The 21,927-nt window shown below is 46.6% G+C and overlaps 1 gene segment (V, D, J or C); it reads left to right on the plus strand.

Moving 5' to 3' along the window:
* Positions 1-370: 370 nt before the first annotated feature.
* Positions 371-20,105, plus strand: LOC138265176 (immunoglobulin lambda variable 5-37-like). The segment is given in 2 exon segments: positions 371-458; positions 19,780-20,105. Coding segments are annotated over 2 exon segments (414 nt in total).
* Positions 20,106-21,927: the final 1,822 nt, after the last annotated feature.

Consider the following 21,927-nt stretch of genomic DNA (forward strand, 5'->3'; position numbering starts at 1 on the left):
ATACTGGCTTCGCACAGAACTACCCGGGGGCCCCTGCAAGTCACGTGCATAATCGCAGAAGTATAGCTTGGTCAGTAATATTTTGGGTGGGGGGGCAGTTTTTCCAACAATCACGTTGTTACATAATGTTAAAATCAATGATACCAGGGGCGTGTCCAAGATGGCGATCAGATCGGTAGCCTAAATCGGAGGTCCTCACCCGGCCGACCGATTATCCTTCTTTGATGCAGTAAACTGCATCCTTGATCTGTTCCCTGCTGTCTGGGCGGCCTTCAGACGTGGTGGGCGACAAGTGCTGCGGCAGGGGCTGCTGCTACAGGCTCATGGAGCGTGGAGGTTCGACTGCGGCCGACCAGGCCCAAAAGGAGTGATGCAGTTGCAGCGCAGAGCTGACGAAGTAAGCCTACCCTCTACCGACTTCCCGAAGTCCCCAGAGAGTCCCTGCAGAAGACCTGCCGGTGAGTGGAAGATGGGCATTGACGTAACGAGACAACCAGAATGAGAGTTGGTGGCCCAGTTCCTCAGGCGTAATCCCGGCCCCGCGTGACGACCCGGCAGAAGAAGAAGAGCACAGCGAGGCAGTGGAGGATCCCCGCCGGCACCACAGCACAACCGGGGGGTTCCTGTTGACTTACTCTGGGTGGATAATCGTAAACTATCTGACAGAGTGGGGTAAACAGAATCTGACATAGCGGCACTGCATCCGTCTTTCCAAGACCTCCAATCTAGATGAAACAGCTAAGTAGGGAAGTAGCAGCATTACAACTGAGGGGGGAAGACGCAGAAGGGTGCTCAAGGTGCAATAATGTCCGCTTTATGGGTTTACCAGAGAGAACAAAAGGCCCCAGTGCTAAGCTGTGTCTGGAACAATGGCTAGTGTCTACAGTGCTCCAAGATAAAATCCCAAAATTATTTTTGATAGTGCGAGCCCACAGAATCCCAGGAAAGCCACCACCACTGGGTGCCCGCCGGGCCAATGATAGCCCGCCTTCTCAATTATCATGATAGAAACTTGGTACGTCAGTGCTTTCATACTAAAGGGCCGTGGAAATTCGAGGACGTGAACATCACCGGCTACCCAGACTTCACAGCGCAGGTTCAGAAAAAAAAGGAACTCCTTTTTTGTGGCCAAGCTCCGGGATCAGAACATAAAATATGCACTGCTCCTCCCAGCGAGGCTTCGTGTGATAGATGACGCAAAAACGCACATCTTTGCTACCTCCGACGATGTCTGGACATGGCTTCATGCTAATGGCCTAACCCAACCGTCTAATAAGAAAGAAACAGCTCCACAATGGCTATCCCGGCGGCCCAAAAGTAAGTGCCGCACAGGTTCCAGGACCAGTCCAACCAAGGCTAAAGCTGTGGAAGAATGAGCAAAAGTACTGCTCAAGGCCACTCAGCTCACATCAAATCATTTTGCTGTGCTTCAAACACCATCAGACTCTAAATCTGAGCAGGGGGATCACAGTGATTCAGCTTACATCTGCAATAAATCAATTATTACGCCCCCCGTGCTCGTCTGACAACTTATAGCTTCGGTCACGCTCAACAGGAGTGAGTGAACAACTATGATTGGAACGCAAATACCCAGGGAAGTGTATTAAACTTATAAAGTGCCTGGCATAGTCTGTAACCCTTGGAAGTGAAGGCAGAACATGAACCGAGCTGTTGCTCACCTGTTAAGAGAACTATCCACTCAGTGTTATTTTGCCTCAATAGCGTGATTGGTGCCCGGCGACCGACCTCCCGCTCAAAGACCCTATTAGTAACTGGGGACCAAAATTGAACACACATGACTTTTAAAGATGGAAAAAACTGTCGGAACTGTGCTATATCCTGCAGGCAGGACATGAGACTCGAACCGGACCTTGGTGCCCCCCACATGAAACTCACCGTTGGGACCTGTTTTACCTCACATGTGTTCACTGTTGGCATCGCCGATATGGGTCGGTGAACGCAGGTGGTTACACTGTGTTCGGTTTAGGCAAGTTGCCACTCTTGTTTGTCTTTGTTATCGTTGATGTATATGCAAGTCTGCACAATGCTGAAGGAAGGTGGGGCGGGATGGGGGGGAGGCACACAGATCTGGGGTTCATGACACACCGAACACACACATTTAACTCAGACAACAGGACAGAGAACTCAGTTATCTCCCTGTAGTAAAGTATCATCTTGCCTGGCATGTTACCCCCATTTTTTACTTATATGTATGTTTGTTTTTGCCTGTGTCACTGGGATCCTACTAGCCAGGACCCTAGTGCTTATAAATTGTGCCCTGTATGTGTTCCCTGTGTGGTGCCTAACTGTATCACTGAGGCTCTGCTAACCAGAACCTCAGTGTTTATGCTCTTTCTGCTTTTAAAATTGTCACTGCAGGCTTGTGACTTATTTTACCAATTCAGATTGGCACACTGGAACACCCTTATAATTCCCTAGTATATGGTACCTAGGTACTAGGTAGGTATTGGGGTTTCAGGAGATCCCAATGGGCTGCAGCATTTCTTTTGCCACCCATAGGGAGCTCAGACAATTCTTACACAGGACTGCCACTGCAGCCGGAGTGAAATAACGTCCACGTTATTTCACAGCCATTTTACACTGCACTTTAGTCACCTATATGTCTAATCCCTCACTTAGTGAAGGTTAGGTGCAAAGTTATTAAGGCCAATATTTATACTTTTTTAGCGTTGCATTTGCGCCGCTTTTTGACGCAAAAACGGCGCAAACTTAAAAAATACAATTGTATTTTGTAAGTTTGCGCCGTTTTTGCGTCAAAAAGCGGCGCAAATGCAGAGCTAAAAAAGTATATATATGGGCCTAAGTGTGGGGGCACCCTGGCACTAGCCAAGGTGCCCCACATTGTTCAGGGCAATTTCCCTGGACTTTGTGAGTGCGGGGACACTATTACACACATGAACTACAGATAGGTCAATACCTATGTGTAGTGTCACAATGGTAACTCCGAACATGGCCATGTAACATGTCTAGGATCATGGAAATGTCCCCCCAATACCATTCTGGTATTGGGGGGAAAATCCCATGCATCCCCGGGGCTCCAGCATGGACCCCGGGTACTGCAAAACTAGCTCTCTGGGGATTTCTCTGCAGCTACCGCTGCTGCCAACCCTCAGACAGGTTTCTACCACCTGGGGCCTGGGCAACCCAGTCCCAGGAAGGCAGAACAAAGGATTTCCTCTGAGAGAGGATGTTACACCCTCTCCCTTTGGAAATAGGTGTTAAGGGCTTGAGAGGAGTAGCCTCTCCTGGCCTCTGGAAATGCTTTGAAGGGCACAGATGATACCCTCCTTGCATAAACCAGTCTACACCAGTACAGGGATCCCTCAGCCCCTGCTCTAGTGTGAAACTGGACAAAGGAAAGGGGAGTGACCACTCCCCTGTCCATCATCACCCCAGGGGTGGTGCCCAGAGCTCCTCCAGTGTGTCCCAGATCTCTGTCATCTTGAATGCAGAGGTGGGAAGGCACAAAGGAGACCTCTGAGTGGCCAGTACCAGCAGGTGACATCAGAGACCCCTCCTGATAGGCTCTTAACTGGTTAGGTAGCCAATCCTCCTCTAAGGGCTATTTAGGGTCTCTCCTGTGGGTTTCTCTTCAGATAACGAATGCAAGAGCTCACCAGAAATCCTCTGCACTTCTCTCTTCAACTTCTGCCAAGGATCGACCGCTGGCTGCTCCAGGACACCTGCAAAACCGCAACAAAGTAGCAAGAAGACTACCAGCAACATTGTAGCACCTAATCCTGCCAGCTTTCTCGACTGTTTCCTGGTGGTGCAAGCTCTGAGGGCTGTCTGCCTTCACCCTCCACTGGAAGCCAAGAAGAAATCTCCTGTGGGTCGACGGAATCTTCCCCCTGCTAACACAGGCACCACACTTCTGCATCATCGGGCCTCTGGTTCCCCTCTCATCTTGACGTCTTTCTGTCCACATTTGGTGGAGGTAAGTTCTTGCCTCCCAACACCAGGCAGCAATCCTGTGTACTGCGTGATCTGCAGCTGCTAAGGCATCTGTGCACTTTTGCAAGACTTCCTTTGTGCACAGTATAGCCCAGGTCCCCATCACTCCGTCCTGCATTGCGCAACTCACTGAGTTGGACTCCGACTTCGTGGGGCTCTCTTTTGTTGTGGTGAGACGACCGCCATGCTCAGATTTCCTGAATGCCTGTTCAGTTGCTTCTGCGGCTGCTGCCTGCTTCTGCGTGGGCTCTTTGTGTTGCTGAGCACCCCCTCTTTCTCCTCCTCCAAGGGGCGACCTCCTGGTCCTTCTTGGGCCCTGGCAGCACCCAAAACCTTCAACTGTGACTCTTGCAGCTAGCAAGGCTTGTGTGCGGTCTTTCTGCATGGAAGAAACTATGCACCCTCCAGCACGCCATGGAACATCTTCTGACCAAAGGAGAAGTTCCTGGCACCTTCCGTTGTTGCATAATCTTTGGCTTCTTCCACCCGGAGGCAGCCCTTTTGCACCTTCATCCAGGGTTTAGTGGGCTCCTGCCCCTCCTGGACACTTGTATGACTCTTGGACTTGGTCCCTTTTCTTTGCAGGTCCTCAGGTCCAGGAATCCGTCTTCAGTGCTTTGCAGTCAGTTGTTGTCTTTGCGGAATCCCCTATCTCGACTTTACTGTCTTTCTGGGTTAGTAGGGTAACTCTACTCCTACTTTTCAGGGTCTTGGGTGGGGTATCTTGGACACCCTTGCTGTTTTCTTACACTCCCAGCGACCCTCTACACACTACACTAGGCCTGGGGTCCATTTGTGGTTCGCATTCCATTTTTGGGGTATATGGTTTGTGTTGCCCCTAAGCCTATTGTCTCCTATTGCATTCTAATGTGTTCTACAGTGTTTGCACTACTTTTCTAAGTATTTTACTTACCTCGTTTTGGTTTGTGTGTAGATTTTGTGTATTTTACTTACCTCCTAAGGGAGTATATCCTCTGAGATACTTTTGGCATATTGTCACTAAAATAAAGTACATTTATTTTGAGTAACTTTGAGTATTGTGTTTCTTAAGATATAGTGCTATATGATAGTAGGAGCTTTGTATGTCTCCTAGGTCAGCCTAGGCTGCTCTGCTATAGCTACCTCTATCAGCCTAAACTGCTAGAACACTACTAATCTACAAATAAGGGATAACTGGACCTGGCACAAGGAGTCCGTATCACAAGGTACCCACTATAAGACAGGCCAGCCTCCTACACTCCCCACTTCAGCACTACAAACCTCCATGAGTACCCAGACTATGCCATCTCTCCCTAATTATACCATCATCACATGGAATGTATGAGGTATGGCATTCTTATCAAAGAGACACCGAATACAGGTATATCTGAAGCACCAGAAGGCACATATAGTCATGCTCCAGGAGACACATCTCATGGAGACTGAACTCACAAAGCTTAACAGCAACTGGAAAGGGCAGGTATACGGCACTACAGTCTCCACATTTGCCAGTGGAGTACTAATATGGGTGGCACCGGGCATTCCGTATGTGGTAGAGAACACTGAAAGGGACCCTGATGGTAGATATGTGATTACAGAAGGGCTATTGGTTGGAATGCCGCTGACCCTGGTGGGAATATACGCCCCCCAACTCCAACCATGGGGACATCCTGAATAAGCTCACACCGGGTCTGTTTACGATCCATCAGTGGCCACTTTCGGGGGGGGACTTTAACTGTGTTCCCAACATAGTTGCGGATACATCACACCCACCGTTACAGGGGCACTGTGCAGGAAGAACTCCCAAGGGTTCAAATTTTGGAGAACGAACAGGGGACTCAACAACTTATGGCAGTTGGGGCACCCAGTGAGCCCTGAGTACTCCTTTTACTCACCCGTCCACGACTTACACACCAGAATAGATCTATTCCTAGGACCCATGGCTTTGTCGCAGAGAATGGTGGATATCTAGCTCGCACCATGTCTGATCACTATCCGCTGAGGATGACTCTACACTGGGGCAGACGACTTACAAATGTGCCGGCCTGGCGATTGCAGATTGAGGCATTGACGAATCTTCCTTTTCACCAAGAATGAGCTACATGTATTTCCACATATTTTGCACAAAATCATAAATCCACACTTCTTCTGGCTACCGAATGGGACGCACATAAAGTGGTGGTGTGAGGGCAGTGTATCGCTGCGTCCATGGGGGTTCGCCAGGAACTGCACAGTGAAGTGGGTGCACTGGAGGTTAAGCTCCCTGAAGCTTAGATAGCCGTAGCCAATCAAACGAGCAACCTGGAGGCCGATACGAGATTGTGTAGGCATGACTATCGACACTACATGGCATGACAATATGCTGAGTGCGACCACTCGGGCCCCCTTTTGGCGTGGCTAGTCAGAGAGTCTCCTTGGCACACTCCCATCGGGGCAATACAAATGGATTCTTGTGACATGCTCAACACAAAAGCTGATATTAAGTCAGCATTCAAAAATTATTACCAATCACTATAAGCTACGACCGAACCATGACACCTACACAGGTATCCACTTTCTTCAATATTCAGCTCCTACCACTACTAGACAAGCAATAAAAAGAGGAGCTGGATGCACCAGTTAGGTTGGAGGAAATTCGTGCTGCGATAACCAAATTAGCCCGCAATAAGGTCCCTGGCACCAACGGCTTATATATCGAATACCACTCGGCATACACATCTCATCTCCTACCAGTTATGCTTGAGATGTTTACTGGAGCGTGGTCAAAAGGAAAACTACCGCAGACACTGCATGAAGCCCTCATAGTAGTCTTACTAAAACTCGGCTGAGACCCCCTAGACGTGAAATCCTATAGACCTCTCTCCTTACTAAACTTGTATTGTAAGATCCTGGGTAAACTTCTGGCAAACAGATTCCTCTCATTAATGCCTGGCATGATAAATGAGGATCAGTTGGGCTTTATCCCCAGACGCAATAGTTTCTTAAATATCAGGAGATTGCTCCGACTTCTTTACATCAGTGCCCACAATGGCAACAAGGGGGCGGCTGTTTCGCTACACATAGAAAAAGCATTTGACACAATTAGCTGGGAATATCACTTTATGACTCTCAGTCATATGGGTTTTGGGACCTGTTTCCTAAGGTGGGTGAGCATCCTGTAGTCTGACCCGACAGCCCAAGTCAAAACAGGCAACATTATCTCAGATGGTTTTCCTATCTGCCGGGGCACTCAACAGGGATGCCCTTTTTCCCCATTATTGTTTGCACTAGCAATGGATCTACTGGCGGCTTGCTTGAGACAGAAAGCGGAATGTTGGGTGATATGGGAGTTACACATTTCTCACATCAAAGCATTGTATGCAGGTGACGGCTTAATTTACCTACATGACCACACTGTGGCTGTTAACAAAGTAATGTTCTTATTGGACTCTTTTGGAATAATATTTGACTCAAGGTCAATTGGTCAAAATCATGCATTTTTCCCATGTCACCTGTCCCCCCCGATGACCAACAGACTCTCCCACACTATCGACTACGGTGGTGTCACACTACGTTTAAATATCTTGGAGAGCAGGTATATCACTCCCTGCAAGACTGGAGAGAGGGTAATCTTGATGAGTGGTATGAAGTATACGTGGCTCATTCCCCTTCTGGTGCTGGCTCCGGCTCTCTCGTTGGGAAGAGTGGCCATAGCTAATATGCTTCTTCTCCCTAGACTGTTATAATATTTGCGGCCTTACCAATCGTTCTCCCAAAACTTATTTTTCTAACGCTAAATAGCTTACTATCTGAACTACTTTGGGGGAAGGATCAACGCCGGTAGCCCTGACCACGACACAGCGCCCCCTTGACAAGGAAGGCCTCGGCATGCCCAACCTTGAGCTCTGCTACACCGTGGCACAGCTACAATGGCCGTTATGGTGGCAGAGTCCAGACAAAACATATGTAAATAACTTCCTTGGTGCAGCCCCAATATATAGGTCATGCCCCCCCACCCATGGCTCTTGGCTGATGGATACGGCCAGAGCCTGCTAGCATAGATATATACACAGTACATCTGTAAACATACCATACTCACCAATAATACCTTCAGTGTGGCTGCCAGCTGCTCGGGTTATGCTACAGCACCATGCCATTGCCCCATGGATGACTGCTGGGCTCACAATGGTGGGTGATTTTTATGCAGAGGGTACATTACAGACATTCCATGAACTCAGAGTCTCCAAAGACCTACACGCATGATTATTTCTATCATATTGTGTGATCAGACTGCTTATTCACAACACATGGAGAAAGGGCGACACAGAACCAATAACATCGCAAGCACTTGCATTGATATTATCCGACCCAGGGACTAGTAAAGCAATTTCTGCACTATACACTGCCTTGAATACAACAAACTGCCCTGGGGTGGAGAACGCCGATGTCTGGTAGGATGCGGTACTCCCCCATCCCTTACCCCCAGACTCATGGGCGTCTAAATAATTCAGAATTAAAGGGGCATCACGCAACCCTAGGCTCCGTTTCACACAATTTAACTATGCGCATCAAGCTTATTTATCTCCCTCCCGCATCAAACGTATGTTTCCTACAACTGACCCAAAATGCCCAAGATACGGTTTCGACAAGGCTAGCTTTTATCATATGGTATGGGAATGCTCTCCGCTGCAAGTGGCCTGGAAACAGGTGACAGAGTCCACTGCTGAAATAACAGACCACGCTCTAACACCCACACCTGAATCCTGTTTACTGGGACTATGTCACAGAAACTTAGGGGACAAACGCCTTTAAAGATTATTAGACATGGCATTTACCACCTTGAAGTGCCTTATCGCCATGCAGTGGAAGGCATCTCCAATCCCAGACACTACTAGATGGTTACACACTCTGCTACAGTTGTCACAAGCTGAAGCGGAGCGCGGTTGCGCAGGGGCCTAGCATTGGGGGGCAGTGGTATATGGAACACATTCATCATCAAATTAGAAGCTAAAAACAACACTCGACACCCATGAACAAATCATACTAATCTACCACCATCTGTTTGTGATAGGTTCCCTGCTGCCGCTAGGGATACACCTAACCTGCAACTCCTTGCAGGCCCGGAAAGCCGTTCCTCTTGTCTGGATGCATCACCTCAAGGAAAACTATCCTCACAGGGGAGCTTACTGCAAAGTAGACCGACCCACCTTTTGGCCCCATGATCACAATTTGTGTATAATTGTACTCACACCGATCCACGCAGGGACTCTCACATGCATGAGACGGGCTGCATAATTACCTCTCTGATGACGTGCTCTGGTTGTACACACAATCAAAGAATCTCCGTTTCACAAAGTATATAAGATGTTTTCATGTTTATCTCCTGATATAATGTATATAACAGATGAATACTTGCTCTGTGGCCACTATCATTTACCCACAATGTCCCCCAACCCCTTGACAAATTTCCAATACTCAAAACTGCCATAATAGCGATTCGGATGTAACTCTAACTTTTGTTTTTCTTGTTGTAGGATTCCAACACACTATAAACTTCAATAAAAAAGATTTTAAAAAAAATCAATTATACCACATGCAGGGTGAATGATGGGGGTTAAGGGGCAGTAGAAAGACAGAGGAATGCTGATTGGTAGGAGTACTGAGTGGGAGAAAACACAGTATTTTGTAAAAATTACAAAGAAAGGGAACACACTTCGTAGTCCCTTCAAAAAGTAATAAAGTCTTTCACCTCCGTAGACGCAGCAAGTGCTGTATATCCTCGTACACGTGTTTCTGAGTTTAGCCCGTCATCAGCAGGGAGCAGCATGGTATAGGGGCTTGCTTGAAATGCCACTAAATGTCTTCTCGGGTCCATGTACCACTCATGGCGCACAGGTGCCTCCCAAGGCTCATCAGCCGTGGCTCAAGGGAGCCGTTGTAAAGACAAAATTACAAAGAAAGGGAGCACACTGCCCACACTCCAGCAACAAATTCCAACCTCAATGCATCATGGTAAATGCAATCGAATTCGTAGTCCATTCAAAAAGTTATAAAGTCTTTCACCTCCGCAGGCGCAGCAAGTGCTGTATGTCCCTGTACACATGTTTCTGCGTTCAGCCTGTCATCAGCAGGGAGCAGCATGGTATAGGGGCTTGCTTGAAATGCTCACACGTGCCTCCCAAGGCTCATCAGCCGTGGCTCAAGGGAGCCGTCGTAAAGATAAAATTACAAAGAAAGGAAGCACACTGCCTACACTCCAGCAACAAAGTCCAACCCCAATGTATCACAGTAAATGCATTTGAATTGGTAGTCCGTTCAAAAAGTAATAAAGACTTTCAGCTCCGTATGCGCAGCAAGTGCTGTGTATCCCTGTACATGTCTGTCTGGGTTTAGTCTGTCCTCAGCAAGGAGCAGCATGGTATAGGGGCTTGCTTGACAAGCAGCCAAATTTCTTCTCGGGTCCAAGTCCCACTCATGGCGCACAGGTGCCTCCCAAGGCTCATCAGCCGTGGCTCAAGAGGGCCGTCTTAAAGACAAAATTACAAAGAAAGGGATGTACACAAAAGAGAGGGTGTTAGACAATCGAGAAACGGTGCTCAAAGATCCAGTCGCTCAAATATCAGTAAAGCGGTGCACTCATAAGGGAAAGACCCTAATCCCTAAACCTGAAAAACCATGTTAATCAGAGAAAGAAGTAGCATATGAGGCACTCGCTATAAAAGTATACGTCCCAAAAAATCTATATCAAATCTCCATATGTACATTGTTTTATCACATGGAACATGCACCAGTACAGTCCAATAGCATACTATCAATAAAAGTTTCATTCAGAAAAGAGAGGCATCTTCATTCTTCAGTGTGGTTCACCAATCCGTAGTTTATTGTTTTTAAACCGACATCTTGGTCTTTGCTGTATGTAGATGTAGGGTATTCAGATACATCTCAACTTCCATATGTACAGGTGTTATAATTCAAGTGTACCTCATCTTCAGCCAACACGTGTTTCGCCTTAGGGAATAACCTAACGACTTCCTCAGGGCTGATATAATGTCAAACCTTGTGTATATTTAGAGTTAAGACATCACATAAGACGATCATCAACACAATTCATCTTGCTGCATTAGCTGGTCAAAATACTCAACTAGGACATATCGAAACTTTACACAATGAGGTATGGATCTGTATATCAATATAAGCAGTATTGAGTGGTGAAAAATTTACACCGCGTTTACGGGTCGCGAGTACGCTCTAATAAAGTGTTTCACCTCCGTAGGCACAGCAAGTGCTGTATATCCCTGTACACGTGTTTCTGGGTTTAGCCCGCCATCAGCAGGGAGCAGCATGGTATAGGGGCTTGCTTGAAATGCCGCCAAATGTCTTCTCCAACAGTATTTTGTAAGATAACCAACATTTTTGAGGATTTGAGAGAGAGAGAGAGAGAGATTGTGCACGTTTTTGCCTGTGTATAAGTAAAAAATCCTAGTGAAACCTGACAGACACCTTACTATACCCTTAGCAATACAAAAAGATGATGGACGGAGTGCTGACAATGCAAACACTCGCCCCCAGTCACAGATCTGGGTTTAATCAATCGTTCTTTTGCTCACCATGCCACCCCAGTTTGGACCCAGCCATATGCAAATCAGTCTTGACCCTGTTCCTCATGGGAACAGTCCAGCACGAACTGCCAGGCTGGGTCCAACCTGGCCCAGAAACAAGCATCCTGGGACCAGTTTCAGGATATCACCCTTCTTTAGCCAGGCTAGCTTGATTGCAGTGGCACAGTGAGCAAGGGACCCACGTCTGGGCATACCCTTCCCACTTAGGGCAACTTTACCAATACAAAAAGATGATGGACGGAGTGCTGACAATGCAAACACTCACCCCCAGTCACAGATCTGGGTTTAATCCATTGTTCTTTTGCTCACCATGCCACCCCAGTTTGGACCCAGCCATATGCAAATCAGTCTTGACCCTGTTCCTCATGGGAACAGTCCAGCCCGAACTGCCAGGCCAGGTCCACCCTGGACCGGAAACAAGCATCCTGGGACCGAACTGCCAGGCCAGGTCCCATGGGGAACAGGGTCAAGACTAATTTGCATATGGCTGGGTCCAAACTGGAATGGCATGGGCAGCAAAAAAAACGATGGATTAAACCCAGATCGGTGACTGGGGGTGAATGTTTGGCAATGTTCAGCATTCCGTCCATCACTTGTTGTTTTTGCATTTGTCGCCCTAAGTGGGAAGGGTATGCCCAGATGTGGGTCCCGTGCTTCCCATGCCACTGGATTCAAGCTAGCCTGGCTGATGAGGGGTGAAACCCCAAAACCGGTCCCAGGATGCTTGTTTCCAGTCCAGGGAAGACTTGGCCTAGCAGTTCAGGCTGGACTGTTCCCATGGAGAACAGGATCAAGACTGATTTGCATATGGCTAAGTCCAAACTGGAATGGCATGGGCAGCAAAATAATGATGGATTAAACCCAGATCTGTGACTGGGGGTGAATGTTTGACAATGTTCAGCATTCCGTCCATCACTTGTTGTTTTTGCATTTGTTGCCCTAAGTGGGAAGGGTATGCCCAGATGTCACTGGATTCAAGCTAGCCTGGCTGATGAGGGGTGAAACCCTGAAACCGGTCCCAGGATGCTTGTTTCCAGCCCAGGGAAGACCTGGCCTAGCAGTTCGGGCTGGACTGTTCCCATGGGGAACAGGGTCAAGACTGATTTGCATATGGCTGGGTCCAAACTGGAATGGCATGGGCAGCAAAAAAACAATGGATTAATCCCAGATCTGTGACTGGGGGTGAATGTTTGACAATGTTCAGCATTCCATCCATCAGTTGTTGTTTTTGCATTTGTCGCCCTAAGTGGGAAGGGTATGCCCAGACGTGGGTCCCGTGCTTCCCAGGCCACTGGATTCAAGCTAGCCTGGCTGATGAGGGGTGAAACCCCGAAACCGGTCCCAGGATGCTTGTTTCCAGTCCAGGGAAGACCTGGCCTAGCAGTTCGGGCTGGACTGTTGCCATGGGGAACAGGGTCAAGACTGATTTGCATATGGCTGGGTCCAAACTGGAATGGCATGGGCAGCAAAAAAACGATGGATTAAACCCAGATCTCTGACTGGGGGTGAATGTTTGACAATGTTCAGCATTACGCCCATCACTTGTTGTTTTTGCATTTGTCGCCCTAAGTGGGAAGGGTATGCCCAGACGTGGGTCCCGTGCTTCCCATGCCACTGGATTCAAGCTAGCCTGGCTGATGAGGGGTGAAACCCTGAAACCGGTCCCAGGATGCTTGTTTCCAGTCCAGGGAAGACCTGGCCTAGCAGTTCGGGCTGGACTGATCCCATGGGGAACAGGGTCAAGACTGATTTGCATATGGCTGGGTCCAAACTGGAATGGGCAGCAAAAAAATGATGGATTAAACCCAGATCTCTGACTGGGGGTGAATGTTTGACAATGTTCAGCATTCCGTCCATCACTTGTTGTTTTTGCATTTGTCGCCCTACGTGGGAAGGGTATGCCCAGACGTGAGGGGTGAAACCCCGAAACCGGTCCCAAGCAGTTCGGGCTGGATTGTTCCCATGGGGAACAGGGTCAAGACTGATTTGCATATGGCTGGGTCCAAACTGGAATGGGCAGCAAAAAAACGATGGATTAAACCCAGATCTGTGACTGGGGGTGAATGTTTGACAATGTTCAGCATTCCTCCATCACTTGTTTTTACCTTACCATACCCAACTGAAAGCAGCTGTTTCCAATTAGTATCAGGAAAATCATTTATGAGGGGGGTGTAACACCTCAAACAACACCCCTGAATCTACACCCCTGCATACTCGTTCGAGAGGAAACATAGTTTGAAGTTTGCCCCTTTATCTTGAATTCGTCAGCCACTTGAAAGCAGGGAGACTGCCTGATGCTGATCACAGGTATCTTTAGTCAATGGCTGGAGCACCTGCATCAAGACACAAGTGTGTAGGTGCTACACAGTGCCAAACCTACAGAGGGCACTTCAATCACATGAGCAGGATGCTTACATTTTACAACTTATAAAAGCCCATATAATGGTAACGATGTGCAGACAAAATATCAATAAAAAATATCACGTAGACAAAATATAGTGTCAAGAATATTGAGGACAAAAATAAGTTTCTATAGGTAAGCAAAGTTTTACTATGTAGAACTCCACATATATGTGCCTTGGCCATACATCTTCAAGGTCCATAGATGTGAAGTTAAGAATAATGAATCTATGCTTACCTATTTGCACTTACCTTCACGATGTTATGTTCCTCGGTATTTTTGACACAATATTCTGTCAACATGATATTTTATTTTCTGACATCCTGTCAGTGATCCCTGTCGTAATTTCCCAATTGCCTGTTTTTACAGTTTTCTTGCAAAGTTGGTGTGAATCTTATGGAACTGCCTATGAATTCTAACTCTATATACACTGTAAGCTGATTAAGCCATCCTCTTATCCAAATTGTGGTGTTGTCAGCTCTCCTCTTGTCCCAAAGTTCAGTGGTCTGAAAAATGCTCCTTCTATTTTATAACTGTTTTCACTGGCTCCTTCAGTGGCGACTGGTGGATTATCAAAGTGGCCCAAAAGCACTCTCTAGGATTCTAGCTCAGTCATAGCTTGCCAACCTCAAGCCAGGCTTTCACATTACACACAAGCAGACATGTATACACTCACAGCTGCACGCACGCACACAAAGACATTCACAAAAACATACACACTGACTCCCCAGCACACAGACACGCACTCACACTTTTAAACGAAAAAAACTTACCTGAGCAGACCCACAATTTCTGTCTCCTGTCTGCAGCAGCAAGAGGCACATGGACGAACTTCTATCCAATCAGAAGCCAGAACAGCGTTGAAGATGCCAAGGTACGCCTTTTTCTCTTTTACATCACATAATGGGGCATAAGGGCTTGTGATTGGCAAGCCCTGAAGCTCCGTTATCTGACATGCTGCAGTGCCGTGCCTGATGCTATTGAAGATTGTCAGATATGTATTGTGTATGTGTGAGGGCGGGCTGTAACAGCCCCGCCTGGCACATGCGCAGTATATCTAGTTGCGCCTTCTGCTGACAAGGTGTTGCTACAACTTTTACATGCCAACAAACGATCCGTTAAATAGTTTGCTTTCATGTAAGAGCTGTAATATGCCAAGCAGGAGTGGCAGACGAAGGCAGTGGGTCTACGCCATGGCGCCCCTAGTGCAGCCGCTGCTGTTCTCTTTACAGGATGGCCTAACCAGAGCAGCGCTATTCCATGGTCGTCCTTCTCGTTTACGCTACCTGGTGTAAATGCAGCGTCTGTTCTGTACATTTCTTCTCCCATTCCCACTGCCTCTGCTTCTATGTGCCCCACAGATGTTACTCAGCTGAAAAGATATAAAACATTATACTTTACGTTTGTGTTAACAGATGTGTTAGAATGCAGAAAAGATTAATAGCATAAAGCAAAAACGTGCTGACTGACGTGCTCGAGGAGTGAAATATACAAAATGTTGCAATGTTTTCCAGTACACCGCAACTTAGCATGGTTCTTAAAAAAACGAGAAACATACATCATTCATTGTGTTTTCATTACTTCATATTTATCATTTACTACTTTGATACATGTTAAATCCTACGAGTTGCATCAGGTCGAAGAATAAGTCACAGGGCACATAAACCACGTTTTAATATTAATACACATCGTTAGAGGGAGAAAAGTTCAATTATATCCACACGGTGGCGCACTTCACCATCTAAATAAAATGGATTGAGTCTTGATGTTGATCTTAGCTGAACCTTCCTCAGAGAAGTAGCCGCCCTACGAAAATATTCATTTTTAGGTCTCGTAAAGTGATCATCAATCTAAACAAGCATTGACAAAACCAATAGAAACGCGCCGTTTCGAACGCTACTCATTTTGCTTTGCCATACTGTACAGCAGCGGGGCTACTGTTCAGCATGGCTAAAGGTTACTGGCATGAAGTGTCAGAGTGGAGTGGGGGAGTAGAGTGTCATAGAGTAGATTTGTCTGAATGTTGTAGAGTGGAGTAGAAGGATTAGAGTATCCTAGAGCTGAGTAGAGGGAAGTAGGATACAGTGGCAGAGTGCTGCAGAGTGGGGTGGAATAGGAAGGGGTGGGTTAGAGTGGATTGAGGCAGTGGAGTGGAATGGGGTGGATTGCATTGCGGGGTCTTGAGTGGAGCTGGGTGGATTGGTGTGAGGTGGATTGGCGTGGGACGGTTTGAAATGGGGTTAGGTAGATGGCACTGGGGTGGATTGGGTGGGTGGTTTGGATTGGAGTGATAGGGCTGGGGTGGATTGGAGTGGATTGAAGTGGGATGGATTGCATGGAGGTGGGGTGGATTTGTATGGGGTGGATGAATTGGATTGGAGTGGGGTGGATTGCACTGGGATAGGGTGGGGTGGATTTGAATGGGGGTAGGCTGGATGGACTGAATTGGAGAGTGGTGGACTGAACTGGGATGCAGAGGTCTGGATTGGAATACAGTGTGGTGGGGTGGAGTGGAGTGAGGTGAGTTGGGTAGCAGTTGACTTGAGTAGATTGTATTAGAGTGGGGTGGGTTAGAATGGGGTGGGTTGAACTGGAGTAGGGTGGGTTGTGTTGGCCTGGGGTGGGAGGATAGTAGTAGGTAGGATGAATGGAGTGGGGCGGGTTGGATTGGAGTAGGGTGGGTTGGATTGGAGTAGGGTGGATCGGACTGCAGTGCGTTGGATTGGACTGGAGTGGGGTGGATTAGAGTGGATTGGGGTGAGATGTGTTGGATTGGAGTAGGGTAGATTGGACTGGGCTGGATTGGTGAAGGGAGGATTGGGTTGCAGTGAAGTGTATTGTGGTGGATTGGAGTGAGGTGAATTGAGATACAGTGGTTTGGACTGGGGTGAGGAGACGTGGATTGGATTAGAGTGGGGCAGATTGTTTTGTATTGGTGTGGGACAGATGGGAGTGGGGCATGTTAAAATGGATTGGAGTGGGACAGGTTGTTTTGGAATGAAGTGTGGAAGATTGTTTTGGATTAAATGGGGCAGATTGTTTTGGATTGGAGTGGGGCAGGTTGTTGTGGACTGGAATAGGGCAGATTGCAGTGGGCCGGACTGGAGTGGGACAGATTGTTTGGGATTGGAGTGGGCAGATTGTTTTGGAATGGAGTGGGGCAGATTGCATTAGGGTGGATTGGAATGGGGTGGATTGGGTTGGTGTGCGGTTGACTGGATGGGAGTGTGATGGATGGGAGTGGGTGAATTGGGATGGAGTGGAGTGTATTGGATTGGGGTGAGGTGGATTGAATTGGAGTGAGGCATATAGTTTCAGTTTGGAGAGGGGCAGATTGGGGTGGGGCAGAAAGTTTTTGATTGGAGTCGGGCAAACTGTAGTGTGGAGCATTGGAGTGGGGCAGATTTATTTGGGGTGGGGCAGATTGGAGTTGGGTGGATTTGAGTGGGACAGGTTGTTTTGGATTGAAGCGGGGCAGATGGGAATGGGGCAGATTAGTGTGGAGCAGATTATTTTGGATTGCAGTGGGGCAGATTGTTTTGGATTGGAGTTCAGCAGATTGTAGTGGGGCAGATTGTAATGGATTGGGGCTGACTGAAGTGGGGCACATTGGTTTGGAATGGCTTTGGGCACATTGTTTTGGACTGGAGTAAAGCAGATTGTTTTGATTAGAGTGGGGCAGACTGCTTTGGAGTGGTGCAGATTGTTTTTGATTAGAGGGAGTGAATTGGAGTGGGGCAAGCTAGATTGGGGTGGTTGGGATGATTGAATGAGGGTGGGTTGGAGTTGACTGGATTGGGGTGGTGTAAAGTGGTTTAATTTGGGATGGATAGTAGTGGGGCACATTTGAGTGGGTTGGATTGAGGTGTACTGCATGATTATGTGCTAAAGTAGAATTTCAGAGATTAGACATCATAAAGAAACGTTGCTTTGCAATAGTTTGAACAAGTTAATTGTCAGCTTTTGAGAAAGGCGCCCACAAGAAAAAAAAAAAAGAAAATATGAGTGCAAAGTGAGAAAATACAACTTGGCAAAATAATAGAAATTAGCTTTAAAAAAGATATTTTTTAAATCTTGTTTGACCTGCTGAGCACTTCTTTGCCAGTCACAAGCCTTCTGTTTGTGGGGCACTAGAAGTTAAAAATAACAAAATAGTACCTTGATCACATCTGGAGTAGCGTACAGGCACTACTCAAATTGAATCAAATAGTGCTTGATCCCTGCTCCACACAGAGGAACAGAAATTATGTCAGGCGTGGCTTGATGAATTACAAGGCTGTAAAGAAGAGTGCCACGCAGGCCAACAAATGGTGAGCTACACGCTGGCTCCAAGCCAATTACTGAACACAACAGAGTCTTGCAAAGAGGCGCATGAGCTAGCACATGCACTCGCAGGCTTGACCCTAAAAAGAGGTTTCAGAAATGCTACAGAGAGGGGCATTGGCTCTACCCACATGTCAGTAGCCACAAAAACCAGTGTGATAAACTATGGATTATCTAAGATTTGCTCTGTGAAAATCCTTGTTACGCCATTTAGGAGAGATAGTATTTTACTCAGCCAACTGTCAATTTGTATATTTTTCTAAGTTCATGATCACATGTATACATCCATCTGAAAGTGAGTGTGAAAATGAGTGTGCTCAAGGCTGATTGAGCAGTCCTTTAATTTTCAGCTATCTTCTCTTATACTTCTTCTGTCATTTCTTTGCTTCTTCTCTTTTTATTTTAATGTTTCTTGAGAGGATACCCCAGCTCTCCAGGCAGTGCTAACAGGTTGCTTGCTTGCCTCTCATTTCATCTGAAGTGAGCCACATTCCACATGAGCACTTCTTCTAAACCAAGAGACGATTATAGAATGGTGATGTCCATTATATTTCATAGTTTTATCATTTCAATAGGGCCAATATGCTGGTTCTATATGTGACAGCCATGCTGAAACTTTACAACAATAGACTATTCACAATGCCTCTGGGAGACAAACATCAACTGCTATTTTTAGTTTTGTTTTTGTAAGGATAGGCCTACCAGGTTACCATGTTTGGGCAACAGTATGTTTTCTTCTTTGTACTTGTAGTATTTGAATTTGCCTTGCATATTATTTTCAGTCTGTGTGTGTTTTATTGGGGTGGTGTCAGAGGGTGAACATAAGAATGAGAAAGTGGATGAATGAACAGATGCATGAGTTTAAAGATGAGTGACAGAGTGCATTTGTGATGAGTTATTAGGGGCCTAATCTCACCAAAGACATAAAAGGCACTTTCATCCATAAGTCAAGCCTATTAGCATTACCAATGCTTGTTGATTCATACTCTCTGTAATATCTATGATGCAGAATCACTTTAAATACAGGGTTTAAGATATACCAGCATCATAAACTAGCTTATATCGCACTTGCTCACAAATGCAGCGAACTGTAGTGTTGTAATAAACCTTGTCAATGTCAAATTTTCATAAAACAAATTCAAGTGAAGGAGCCTGGGAAGAGATGGGAGGGGCTGTGAAGTGACATGTATCAGTCAGTGATATGGTAGATGATGTGCATGTAGGGCTTGTTTCCAGCCTGCACAGGTGTTTAAGGAAGAGCTGGAGATCTCCACCCAGACACCTTTCTGCACCATAGATCAATCCTTTGCTGAAGGCTGTACTATGTCCTGGACTGCTCTCTTCATCGTGCTCAGCGCCCTCTGTGCCTGTGGGTTTTGGCAGTGATTGTGATTATTCTGCAAGATAGTTTGATCTAAAGGAGGTTGTTCTTTCTTTGAATATATTATTGGAGAGGAATGTAATGCATTTGTTTAATGACTCTTCTTGCTTGTTTTGTTTCAGGTTCCTTGTCTCAACCAGTGCTGTCTCAGCTCTCCATGGTATTAGTGACCCCAGGACAGTCAGCAAGACTGTCCTGTATTATGAGCAGTGGGTTCAGTATCAGCAGCTACTACATCTACTGGTACCAACAGAGACCTGGGAGTCCCCCCACATACCTGCTGTATTACAGTTCTAGTTTGGGCAGACCTTCTGAAACTCCAGTTCGGTTCTCGGCCTCCAAAGACCCTTCCATTAACACTTGTCACCTGATCATCAATGGGGTTCTGACGGAAGACGAGGCCAATTATTACTGTCAGATCAGGCACAGCAACAATGCCTCACAGTGATGCAGAGAGATGGAGAAGTGAGACAAGAATCTCACCCACAAGTGCAACAAATGTGACAGCAGGATTAAAATAAATGTATTCTTCCTAGCAACAGTTTATATATTGTTGACCTTCCTTTCTTTTCTGTGATGCCAGCACCCACCCCCCCACACACACTTCCTTCCCTTGGCTGAGTACCATTGGCAGCACAACGTTTAGCAGGTGGCATTGTTGTGCTTGTTGCTTGGATCATTACAAACTCAGGACAGTGACAGCAAATGTGCCCTGTTATGTTGGTCCCACACAGCTCACACAGAAGAGTCTGCGGGGTGGACTAGGAGCCCTGCTGCACAAAATGATTCCTTTCACTGACACAACTGTGAGCGGGAGAGTGAACCATATGAAAGAAACTGACCCCACTGTGAAATAATCAGGAAGGATTTACAGCAGGAGGAAGTGAGAGGCCAAACTTTCCATACTACTCGAGAACATTTCAATTAACAGATATGTTTAGTGGTGTGATTGTTCACAAAGTTAAATCCATAACCATGCACATTAACAGAGTGCAGGTCCGCCTCTGCAAACACATTAATGGTGATGGGAGGAATTCTTGCAATAGTTTAACCACTGGTCATTGATTGGGTTAACATTGCAATCCATTGTTCTTGTCGACCATGCCAGATCAGTTTGGATTCAGCCACATGCAAATCAGTCTTGATCCTGCTCCAATAGGAATAGTCCACCCCAAACTACCAGGCCGTGACCTCCTTGAACCAGAACACAAGCATTCCAGGAACGGGTTTTCCTTGACTGGGGCGCTTAAGTAGGGTGTAGCTTTGTTCTAGTGGCACAGTGAGCAAGAGACACGCAACTGGGCATACTCTTGCCACTTAGGGCATAACATCAAACAATGAAAAGGTGATGAAGGAATGCATGTGATAGGTCTAACCACTGGTAATCACTCAGGGTAGCATTCTAATTAGTCTTTCTTTTACTCAACATGCCACCTCAATATGAGCCCAGAAATAAGCAAATCAGTCTTGACTGTCCAGAAAGAACAGTCCAGCCCAAACTGCCAGGCCAGGCCTCCCTGAACCAGAGGAAAAGCATCACAAGTCCACCTCTGCCTCAGACATCATTTTCCACACACATTCCTAAAGTCACCCTCCCCTCCTCATACAGCATAAAACTCATTGACTGCTCAAGCAAACCTAGTGTAGGACTATCAGTAATACACAGGACAACATGGCAAAACACATTCTTCAAAATTGCCGCACCTAATTCTTTTGAGTTCCTCTCCAGTCGCTTTCCTCTCAGTCTACAAAACAGCATCCTTTTATCTCATCTATGGGTCATCCAGAACCCTCATGCACTTCACAGAATAAATATCAGACCCCCATCACCTCTGCCTCTAGTCAACCCTCGTTCCTCACAGACTTCAATCTTCCTGGTTACTCCAGCACCAAAACCCTATGCATGGCTATGGATTTATACACAAATAATGCAATTTGAGTGGACTCTCAAGTGTCAGATAGAATCTTGCTATATGTGGAGGACTTACTGATATACTTGTAGGAACCATATAAGTCTGCAGCCACACAACTCCAGATTTTGTGGTATTCAGTAAAATCTCCATGCTGCAGCTGAATGTAACCGAGTCACTAGCATACCCAGTCAAGGCAGATATAGGAGACATGCAATGGCCCTGAAGTATTCAGATAGTTGCTAATGGGTTCAGACACCTTAGCATGCATGTGTCATTGCACAAGGGGGAATGCTTGGAAATGTAATAAGCATGATCTACTGAGTGAACCGAGAACTTGCCTTTTGGCGAGGAAGACTG

Source organism: Pleurodeles waltl, chromosome 11, assembly GCF_031143425.1.
Source record: "Pleurodeles waltl isolate 20211129_DDA chromosome 11, aPleWal1.hap1.20221129, whole genome shotgun sequence".
Taxonomy (NCBI): Eukaryota; Metazoa; Chordata; class Amphibia; order Caudata; family Salamandridae; genus Pleurodeles; species Pleurodeles waltl.